Below are 11,384 nucleotides of genomic sequence, written 5' to 3'. Positions count from 1 at the left end.
GTTTTAGCCTAGGCCCAGAAAGACCAGAGTTTGAAGGGCGAGGACAGCCATGGGTAAAAAGATCAAGAAAGGCCCTTTGCAGCAGAGAAACACCAAGGGAAAGTGGCCAAGGCCAGGCCCTTTGGCAAGGAGGACTTTAAAAGCCAGCTAGACCAGGAGACTAGACTGGCAAGAGGCAGAGATCCTGCAGGACTTTGATGCCCTGGTACAGGGTGGAATCCGGGGACAGACGGAGCAGACTCTCCTAGCATGAGGGAGTCTGGCCTTTGCAACGGGGCTGCCAGTAGTAACGCAGGCGCTTGTTGTAGCTGCCCAGGCTTTGCTTCAGGCACAAGGCCACCTCCTTATCACAAGCGCACAACTGCTTCTCACACCAGCTCCCCTTGTCAGCTGTGGGCGAAAGACACAGGGCTGGCTCAGTATCCGTCCCGGAGACTGCCTGAGGGGTACAGAGAGGGTCCCTGAAAGCAACACGATCTCTGCTGGTCTTTGCCGTCAACCCTCCCCGCCAACAGCCTCTTTGATTGGACATGTCTGCCACCTCTCTGTGTGCTGGCTCCTTTACCTATTATCACATCCATTCACTACACAGTCACTGAGCAGTGGCTGAGGGGCTGGTCCTGGAGGGAGAAAGCTGAACCAAATGGACAGGTGGGAAGGCAGGTGGCAGAGGCCCACAGAGATAGTGCCAAGCCAAAGCGTGGGAGATACAGGCCTGCAGGAGGACAAGGCGTGCCGAGGAGCCATCCCAGCTCAGATCACAGCTCCTGGTGAAAGCTGAGGTAGCAATCGAGTGCTCCCAAAAGGTGAGTATCTGTGTTAGCTTCCACAGGTCCACTGACCTTAAGGTAAGGTGTCATGGGCACCGACTGTGGCAAAGGGAAAGGTCATGTTGGGAATACCCATGCTTTTCCCCATGAGAATGGGGTTGGTTAGCCTCCGCTGAAGTTCTTCATGTTGGCTTGTTTTGACAAATTGCCAAGGAGGGCATGGGATTTCAGAGAGGTTAGACAGTGTTGAGCACACAGCTGGTCAGTGATGGGTCTCTGCCTTCTGGATACCAAAAGGATGGGGTGATGCCCTTGGTCCTCTTCACACCCCCAAACCCCATTCCTGCTTGTTTCCCACTGCCCATGGGAGAGGAACAGCTTCAGGTGTCAAGTGCTTCATGTACTACCACACTGGGTCTATAGAGGCAGGGATGGCCAGAATTTCCCAGGTCCAGCCCTTGGCTAATAGCCCTGAGCACTCACAGCACTGGATACCGTCCTGGGAAATGCTGTATTTGTAATTGTCTGTCAGGATCTTGCATCCATCGATCTTCAGGTGCTTATAGCAGCAATCATGTTTTTGACAGCACCTACAGGGAGAGGCAGGGAGGGCACACAGCTACAGGAGTCACTAGTCAATTCTGGTCTCTGCCTGCTCCCCTCACATACCCACCAGGGATGATCAAAGATGTTTGCGTTCCCTTGGGGTCGTGAGGATTGCCGTTGGTCAAGGGCTTCCACACAGCAGATACCTGTTCCAGCCACATACCCTCTTTAATTCCCATGACCACGCCGTGATGGAGGTGCTGGCATCATCTCCATTTCACAGCTGAATAAACAAAATTCTGGGGTTTGAGATGCTTGGCCAAGGTCATGTGACTTCTCTGGCCAACTCTCAAAATGGTTGTGAAAATCAAATGAGAACAGGCAAAGAGTTTTGGCTTCAGGATACATGTGTAATGGTAACAAGGAATACAGGATATGAGAGCTCCATTAGGAAGTCATCAGGCCTGCAGTTCTCCTGGGGAACCTTCTAGAAGGCCAGCTCCAAGAGGATTGGGACTGTATTAGCACTTAGCAGAGTCCCTAGCGCATAGTACTTGCTCAGTAAAATGCACTTTCTAAATGAATCAGTCAACATAAAAGGAAGGAGAGTCCCAAGTAGGGCAGGGAGGGGAGTTTACCAGTCTGTGGCATCCTTGGGTTCTCCTTTGCCACCAAGTCCACAGTGACAACCATAGGGCCAGTAGTTGAGGAAGGCTATCTTCCCAGTCATAAGTCTCACCATCTTGCTCAGATTCAGGAGCCCTCCCTGGGCCGGAGTCATACCTGCCAAGCAGCCAAACAAGGAGGAAAGGGGTGAAGGCTCTGGGGGGTCACAGGGTCCCACGATGGGACGCAACTGTGCTGGGCCAAGCAAGGGACTTGAAATAATGGCGCTATCAAGTAGCGACAAGTGCTCCTGCTATTTTTTTTAAAAAGTGTTGGCTTGAGTGATGCTAGAGTACATGCTTAACATGTGCAGCTTAGTGACAGAGTACATGCTTAACCTATGTCAGCTCTGAGTTCTGTGCCCAAGAACCAAGAAGGTAAAATATACAACTCAGTGACCAGAACTGAGTCCTTAGTACAGGTCTTTTATATATTAATTTCTGGATTCCATTCTTTTAAAAGATATTTTCAATTGTGTGTTTGTGTGTGTATGTGTGTTGCATGGCTTGGCCTAGGGCGTGCTGCTTGGAGGTGGTGCAGAGGCATCTAAGAAGAGTGCCTCTGCCCACACACACACATACACACACATGCACATGAGTGCAGGTGCCTCCAGAGACAAGGTCTGTCACCAGCCGGGAAGCGCAGCAATTACGGTAGACTGGCTAGCCAGCGAGCCCAGCCATCCTGCCTCTGGGTAATAATCACATGCCGCCACATCTTGGCATTCTCCACTCGGCTCCTGAGGCTCAAACTCAGGTTCTCACACTTGCAAACCGAGGCTCCCTGACTTACTCAAGGTCACAGAAGGACGAAAATCGAGCCAGACTCCAAAGTGATGCCTTCTGGTTTTGCTCTGTCTCTGATTTCCCACCAGGAATGAGAAGAGGAGGCCCGACTCACCCTCCCTCCCACAGCCTGTCCTCCCTCTCTAGAGAAGCTCTGCAGCAGCCCAGTAGGTATCCAGGGAGGTGATGTGATTTAGAAATCAGCCCTGCGCCAATTCAGGCCTCGTAGCTGCTGGCTAGAATTGATCTTGGGAGAGAGGAACACATTACGTTAAATTAGGAGAAATAAAATCTGTGGGATCAATGAATTCAGGGGAACGCTGGGAGAAACAGACAAGATGAGGACAAGCTGGTCAAGAGTGCAGGGAGCACAGGTCGAGTGCAGCCATGAGGCTTAGGAAAGATGGGCCTAGGCAGTGGTTCCTGTCCTGCCATCCCAGTGAGTTCCTCCAGGCACACATGGTAACTATTAAGGAGAGGAGAGGCCCATGTTGGAGGATTGGGGTGTGAGAAATGGGACACTGGAAGGCATTAGTGAGCGGACAAAGAGGTGGTTATAATCAGGTGACTTTGGGCTGCAGTCAGAAGTGACTGGCTGTTGTGTGGAGAAAAGTGTCTCCTCTGTGTGGGAGTCTGTGTGCGTACTCCTGCCTGGCACAGTGCTCCTGGCTGAGGGATGTTAAATGGAGGTCTTGCTAATCCTTGACTGTGCTGATAAGTGACCCCAGCTCCCCTCTCCCAGAGATCAAGAAAATGTTGGATTCCACGAAGAACCCCAAAGCAATTAACACAAAGACAGAATCCACCTTGGGCACCAACTGGAGATCTGAGTTCAGAAACTTGCCTTTCTTGGCCTCTATGCCTCTGTCTCTCCATGGTTCCCACCCTGGGCAATTTTTTCCTTCTGTAATGCCAACTAGCTTTGAACTCATGGCTATTCTGTCTCAGCCTCCCAAGTGCTGGGATTACAGTTGTGAGCTACCACACCTGGCTTGCCCTCTATTTCTTTGCTTCAAAGCTAGCCACTCAACTCCCTCCTGAAGAGGGCAGCTCCAGCTGGCCTGGCAGGCAAGAAAGGCACTCAGTTTAGATTCTGTATGCTCTGTGTGGTCTCTGCTCATCACGCAGTAGGTAGTGAGGCAAACATCCTGAGGAAACAAGGACAAGCGGTGTGTATCAAAGCCTGTCAGTGACTCCTATCTCAATAGCTCTTCCCAACCTTGGTCCCCCCCAGCTCTCCATGCTCAGGGGTGGGGAGTGAATGGTCAGGAGAGACACAGCTGCCATTTTGATGCTCAGCTCTCATGTAACACTGGGTAACTCTTCTCACTAGGGGTTCTTCAGTGGTGCAGAGAGGGTGCTGTGGTCCACTGAGCAGGTGAGGACACGGCACGGCCTGCCTAGGTTGCATGGCTTGGCCTTGGGCGTGCTGCCTGGAGGTGGTGCAGAGGCATCTAAGAAGAGTGTCTCTGCATTACATTGCCTCTATGTTGAAGGATGAATTTCTGTAGTTCCATTGCATGTTTGCTAATTGGCTTCACTGTAATGCAGGGAAGTATCCCTCTCAAGGATGTGGGAGTCATGTTTCTCCTCCTCCTCCTCCTCCTCCTCCTCCTCCTCTTCCTCCTTCTTATTTTTCAATTCTCCGAGACAGGGTTTCTCTGTGTAGCCTTGGTTGTCTGGAACTCACTTTGTAAACTAGGCTGGCATCAAGCTCAGAGATCTGCCTGTCTCTGCCTCCTGAGTGCTAGGATTAAAGGCGTATGTCACCACTGTCCAGCTATAAAATCACCTTTAAAGAATAAAAGATCTTCCTAAAATCATATATTATGAGGTGGATTAAGAAAATGAAAGCCAATTTGCAAGCTGCCATGGTCTTACAGCTGATCTTCTGAAGAAATCGCAGAAACTGTCCCCAGATCCCCTTCCTGCCAATGGGAGAGGGATCCTTGTCCTGGAATGCCACACAGCCTACCCTCCCCAGTCTCTGACTGAAGCCAGAAATCAGTGTCCTAGGTGCCTAGCAGCCACAGGTGACTCCTTGCTGTTGGTGGGAGTGTTGGGGTCTAGAATTCTAGTGTCCTCAGGATAGCAGCAGCCCAGCTGAGAGTGGAAAAGTCCGGATCTACTTTCAGTCCCACTTCCTCCCCCACCTCACATCTGCTCCCACTCACCAGGCAGCAGCAGCAGCATCGTGCAAAGCAGGGCAGGTCTCATGGTTCCAGTGCGGAGCAAGGCAGGCAGCTGTTAGAAGTTCCCTGCCACACAGACAGCCCCTTATATTAGGTCCCCTACCCATCCTACCCAGCACTTCCCAGCCCCTGCAGAAGCGGTTCACGTGCCTCCTGCTTCCTCTTTTCTAGGATTCTGGTTATTATTATTTTTTAAGTATTGGCCCCATCTTTCCAATTTTTTATTAAAAAAAAGTATGTCTAGAGTGGGAGGTTTGGCAAGCACCTTCAGAGTCTAGGGAATGAAACCCAAGGCCTCTGACAAGCCAGGCAAGCACTTTATCATTGAGCCACAACCCCAGCCCCACAGCAGAAGACTTTTGAAAAACATGCAATTTGAAATTTAGGATCATCTGCTAAGACAGGAAACATGATTAGCATTTTGGTTTATGTCTTTATGGTACTATTTTGTTATCTATCTAGGTATGTATAATCTATCAATCTATCACCAATAATCTATTATCTATATAATATCATAAATATCTATTACCAGTAATCTATCATCAATCATTTGCTATCCATTCAGTTATCTATTCATCTATTGTCCCTCAGCTTTCTAATCTATCATCTCTCATTCTATCTGCTTACCTACTGTCAGTCCACTGTGTGCTTATATATAGGCCTTTTATCTTTCTGCCTCCATATTTTCACTTTACCAATGTTATATGCAGTACTTTATAGTTGGTCCCCCATCCCACCCCAGACAAGGTCTCATGAAGCCCAGGCTGCCCTCAAACATGACCTTGCACTTTCAGTCCTCCTCCACCTCTCAGGTTCCAGAATTACAGCTGTGTGCCATCATGTCCAGTTTGTGAGGTGCCAGGCTTGACACCCAGGCCCTCCCGAACACTAGGCTGGCACTTTACCAACAGAGACACATCCCAGCCTTAGACTTCTCTTCACTTACTGAGCGTATTTCTATTAATTAAGTGTTCTTCAGCAGCAGTTTTGAAAAGCAGCTTCGCAGCCTACTTTACCACCGCACTGTTTGTATACTGAGTCCCTTGCGGATGGACACATAGGTTGCTGACTTTTTTCTCTTTTTTCTTTTTTACCATTCAGGTTCAATGAAAGAGATGTCCGGATATCCCAGTTCACACCCAACTGTTGCCTCACGAGGGCTTGCTGACTCAAGGATTAGAAGGTAATTGGCCTGTGTTGACAACTTAGCCTGGAGATGATCTGTCCCAGTTTACTTGAGAGAGTCCCAATGTGACAAATGGCTGGGATCAGGCCGATGAGGGTGGAGCTGTTGCCTGCGGGACACACCCGGGGACCTTGTCCATCAACAGTAGAGATGGGGCTCTTCCGAGCTTGTAGATGACTGCTGGGAACAGGATGCTGGTGGTCCTCCTTGCCCCAAGCCAATCAGTTCATCCAAAAAGTGTGCCATGAGGAGTCACTGTGTCATTACTGTTGTTCCCTCCCTCCTTCTCTCCCTTCCTCCTTCCCTATTTCTCTCCCTCCCTCCCCGACTCTCTCTTCTTCTTTCCTTCCTTCGTTTTAGACAGAGTCCCACTCTGGCGCAGTCTGCTTTCAAGCAGCCGTGACCTCACCAATGCTTGGGTTACAAACCACTTCGGTTCCTGCCCTCTGTTTCTTGACCCAATCAATCAATTAATACTCATTTGTGAGAAAGCCATGTATGTGCAAAGTAATTAGCCAGGCACGGTGGCTCGCACAGTTCAATGAAACACACAGGCGGGTGAGGCAGGAGGGTGGCTGCAAGGTCAAAGCCGGTCTGAGCCGCAGAGATAGCTCAAGGCTGCTGGGCTAGCAAACCTTACCTCAAGAGCAGAACAAAGGAAAATAAAAATGCCCTCCCCTTCATAATGACTTTTAAAAGGGATAAGCATATTCAACAGGAGACACACTAAGGGCGTCTGGCATATTCTTAGTTCTCGGTGGCGTGACTGACATTCAATAAATTGCAAGAAAGTTGGTGGGTGTGGGGATGAGGCCTCCTGTGAAACCATCACCCCTGAGGAGGCTGCTGACATGCCATGGCCTCCAGCATTTCCTGGGACTGGCTGGCTCTTGGCGGCTCTCCACATGCTAGGCCTGTGTTCCTGCCCACATGCCTCTTTAGCCGAAAGCAGCCTTCGAGATCGGGGTTCTTGATAGTGGCCACCTCCCCTATCTGACCCGTCTTGGGCAGGAGGCACAGTAGCTGGGCCCAGCAGCTCTCCGTCGGTTCCAGGAGGCCACAAACAGACCGTCAAACTGCCTGCTTCATTGGTGCCCCCCGACACATTTAGCAGAGTCAGGAAACACTGGCAGAGAGACCTGGCTCTCTACCTCTTTCTTCTATCAGCTCTGGGGCCCCGGGAAAAATTTTTGCTGCCATGAGGCTTGGCATCCTCATTTGCAAACCAGGGGCCGAGGTTTCCTCCCTGTTATGACTTCTAGGTGACTCTGGGGTGAGTTGATACCACCCTTGGCCCTGCGGTGAAGGGTGCCTAGGCAGAAAGCCACACATGGGTGCAGCGCTACACGGAGAGGGCTCGGGAAGTGGGATTGATTCAAACGCAGGCTCCCTGGGTTAAAGAGCCTGCCCTCCGCCCACCTCCCCATGCTGCCAGCAGTTCAACCTGGAGCAGGCTGACTTACGCTCCTGTGTGGGACAGTTTGAGGGCCATATCCACAGAATAGCTGTGTCATCAGGCTTGGAGGCCATATGTGTATGTCAGACTCTGGGAAGCATTTGAGCATACCCCGTCAGCTCAGCTCATGTTTGGTCCTCTCTATGGAGTTGTTGAGAAATGATGGGGCTTCTAAGGGGTGGGACCCCTGTAACCTCAGTACTAGGTAAGTAAAGGCCTTAATGTCAGTTTGAGGCCAGTCTAGTCTATATAATAGGTTCTAGGCTAGCACGGGCTATATAGCAGGAACTATTTCAAAAACAAAACAAAACAAAAAAGGTGAAGCTTAGTGGGAGGTCATTGTTACGCCTCCCTGTTTTTTCTGGCCACCTATCTTGCTGAGTTATTGCTCCCCCTCACAGGCACTCCTCCACGATCCTTCCTGGCATCAATCACTGAGGAGTAACTCAGCCAAGAAGGCCTCTACCATAACAGAATCCAGTCTTGTACTTTCAGTCTTCTGAAGTGCAAGCAACATTCACCTTTTTTCTTTATAAAGGGTCCAGCCTCTGGTCTTTCATTATAGTCACAACAGATAAACTAATCTAGTTACATGAACAGGCTTTTTGTCCATAGCTAAAGGTAAATAAACGTTAGCCGAGGTTATCCCCCTTAACTGTATCAGCTTCTTCATCCTCACTGCTTATGGTACCCAGAATAAAAGCTAACTGTCTCTTCTGCATTGCCTAATCTGCTGTTGATCTTATCTGATGTCTTAGTTCAATATCTTTTTCTCTCTATATAAATTGATCTGGGTCTATTTTTTTTTATTCCGTCTATGTTTTTCACCATGTTTAAGCTTTCTTTTATCTTTAGAAGCAATCAGGGTTTAGTTATAAACTTCAATCCTACCATCAGGATTGTTTCAGTGGCTTTTCTTCTGTTGGTTTCTAAAGAGTAGATTTTTAGAAGTGAGCTGGCAGAATCAGAAGGTACAAAGGTTTCGATGAAAATCTGCGTGGTTTTAGCAACCCTCGCTTCCCACCGCTTCTGCTCCAGTTGAAGGGTCCTTGGATGTTTCTTGACACTGTCAGAAAGGCCATAGCTTGCTTTCCTGGTAACACCCAGGAAGACTCTTGCTAAGACTGTTAGACTTCAGCCCAGCACACTTACCAGCTGGATAGAAGAAGGGAAGAAGAAGGGGCTTGGATGAAGATTCAAGAGAGAATCTTAGAGAGAAGATTCTACTAGAATAGTCACCACTTGGGGCTTGTCATGCAAGCACTGGGATTTGCGTTTTTAACCCCAAACGCCCACAAGAAAAAGCCAGACATGGGGGTGCATCTTTGCTGCCTGCACTGGGGACATGGAGCCAGGAGGGCCCCTGGGCTTATTGGCCAGACAATCTAGCACAAAATGGAGAAGCCCAGGTTCAGTAAGGGATGCTGGCTCAAATGAAAGAGTAGAGGGATTAAGGAAGGCACTGATGTCAAACTCTGGCTTCCACAAACACGCACATGCATGTACACACAAACAGGGACATGTATGCACACACACATGCATATACAAAACAGGGAGGAAAAAAAAGGAATAGAAAAAAAGTTCCCATTGCCCAGGCTTCCCTTTCACCAAACACTGTATTACCTGATTCAGCTCTCACAATCGCACCAAGAAAGAGAGACTCTTATTCCCATCCACAAACAGGGAAACTGAGGCGCAGAGACATTAGGGGCATGGCACAACCACCCAGAAAGTACATGGCAGAGTCGGGGGTTATCACAGACTGCTACAGCCCTCTGACTATCCGTGTAGAACATGGTTCAACGTGTCTCACAGGAGTGTGACACAAGCGGGCAGTGTCAAGGCCCGGAGGAGCTTTCTGACCCTCCCAGCATGCACAGGGCACAGGAAATAGGAAGAGCCAGCAGAGCCTAGATGGGGCTATCTCCATCCACGTCAGCAGCACAAGGGGACCTTCTCCTAAGATCCCTCCCGTGGGTGCCACTCAGAAACAGCAGGTGCGAGCACCGTGGAGGACACTGCAGCTGGGCTCCCTGGGGTGTGGCAGAGCTCAGATGAAGGAGGCCGAGTTTGCCTTTGGTGCGAGTGTGCTAGCATCATCCACCCCACCCCCCACAAGCTGAATCCAAGAAGTGGATCAACCCACAGGAGCCAGTCTCATGGCTGTCGCTGCACAATGCGCAGACGTGTGTCAGCCCGGCCACTCACCGAGATACCAGGTCAGCAAACCATGACACGCTTGGAGCAGCTGAGCCTCCCGAACGTAAGGGCAGGAAAGAGGGAGGCTCGGGGGAGAGGCTCCAGCTATGTGGTATTCCGGAACTGTCCAGGTAATCCGCACTTGCACAAATCGGGATGACAGTGACCCGAAGGTAGGTGTGGTGACCTCCCAAGCGTGGCCACAGGTGCTTGGAGGTGCTGCAGGTGTCGTCTCTCTAGTGCTTGGTTATGTGGGTGTTCACGCTGTCAAAATCCATAAAACAGGCGTGATTGGTGTTCTTCCCCGTGCACGTGTCTCCTGTGCAGCTGGATAATAACAATGACTGAAAACAAGTGAGGGCGGGTAGCTGGGGAGGAAGATGGCTCATCAGCAGTTCTACAAACACAAGGGCCTGAGTTGGGGTTCCCAGCACCTGCATGGAAAACGAGTGTGGTGTCTGCATCTGTTATCTCAGGGTGAGGAAGGCAGATAGATCCCTGGAGCTCACTGGACAGCCAACCTAGCCTAACGGGTGAGCTTCCTCGTGAATGTGTGTGTGCGCGCGCGCACACACACACACACACACACAGAAGCAAGAGGCTCAAACATAGTAGGAAGGACCTCAGGGAATCTTCCAGGTGGCCAGATACCCGAGCTTACGAACAGCTCCTTCTCCACTATCAGGCAGGTTTGTAGCACAGCCATCTTGATGATGTTGCTTCGTTTCCCAGAGCCTCGAACTTCCCGTGGGCCCCGTGTGAAAATGGGGGCCCAAGTGGGGCTCTATAGGGAAGGTTACAGGCAGAATGACTGACACACAGTAGTTGCTAAATTAGTGAGTGACACCTGGTGACCCCCGCCTTCCAGGAACGAGGCTTGGAACTGACCCGTGGAGAGGGCTGTGACACCCAGGCTCAGAGATCCTCAGAGAGTTGGTCACATGCGAGGGGATTTCCACCGGAACTTCGAAGTTCATCCAGGGTGACCCTAGGTGTTTTTTTTGGGGGGGAGAGGGGTGGCTCAGTGGGTGAAATTTTGAGCTATGCAAAGCTGATAACCTAATTGGGTTCCCAGAAACCACGTAAAAAGCCAGACTCAGTGGAACTCAGCTGTAATTCCAGCACTCTCGGCGAGATGGGAGATGGAGACAGGAGAATTCAGCTTGAAGCTTGCAGGCCAGTGAGCAACAGAAGAAACAAGGAGAGAGATCCTGCCTCAAGGACATGGAATGTGAGAACTGATCTACGTAATTGTGAGAACTGACTCCCTAGATCGTCACATGCATGGGGTGGCTTGTGTGTGCCCATCCCCCACACAAATATCAATGAAAACCAAACCAAACAAGACAAAGCCACAGGCTCTTTCAAAATTCCTAGCACTCCCCATAGCCAGAAGCTGGAAAGTGGTCCTCGCTGGGAGGTTCTTTTCTGCAGCCCCTGACGCCTCCCTCTGGGTCTGACCTTGGGCAGGATGTCCCTGGATGACCTTGGCATGACCTTCACAGCCACAGCCCTGACTCCTTTCTGCCTGCTCATTTGTGTGTGTGTGTGTGTGTGTGTGTGTGTGTGTGTGTGTGTGTGTGT

The 11,384-nt window shown here is 50.3% G+C and overlaps 1 protein-coding gene across 1 annotated transcript; it reads right to left on the bottom strand.

Moving 5' to 3' along the window:
• Positions 1 to 244: 244 nt before the first annotated feature.
• Positions 245 to 2,100, bottom strand: Pla2g2d (phospholipase A2 group IID). The gene is made up of 3 exons (XM_055611524.1): positions 1,955 to 2,100; positions 1,254 to 1,360; positions 245 to 390 (listed from the first exon to the last, which is right to left on the bottom strand). The coding sequence occupies exons 1-3, from the start codon at positions 2,095 to 2,097 to the stop codon at positions 245 to 247; spliced, it is 396 nt and encodes a 131-aa protein (XP_055467499.1). The 5' UTR covers positions 2,098 to 2,100.
• Positions 2,101 to 11,384: the final 9,284 nt, after the last annotated feature.

This window comes from Psammomys obesus, unplaced genomic scaffold (assembly GCF_907164565.1).
Source record: "Psammomys obesus unplaced genomic scaffold, mPsaObe1.curated_primary_1811, whole genome shotgun sequence".
Taxonomy (NCBI): Eukaryota; Metazoa; Chordata; class Mammalia; order Rodentia; family Muridae; genus Psammomys; species Psammomys obesus.
The sequence above is the reverse complement of the archived record's forward strand: the minus strand, read 5'-3'. Positions and strand labels throughout refer to the sequence as shown.

Coding starts and splice junctions, on each gene's coding strand:
- Pla2g2d (XM_055611524.1), bottom strand. CDS start 2,097: ATGACTCCGGCCCAGGGAGGGCTCCTGAATCTGAGCAAGATGGTGAGA. Junction 1,361..1,954: donor CCCAAGGATGCCACAGACTG/GTAAACTCCCCT, acceptor CTCTCCCTGTAG/GTGCTGTCAAAAACATGATT. Junction 391..1,253: donor CCAGGACGGTATCCAGTGCT/GTGAGTGCTCAG, acceptor TTTCGCCCACAG/CTGACAAGGGGAGCTGGTGT.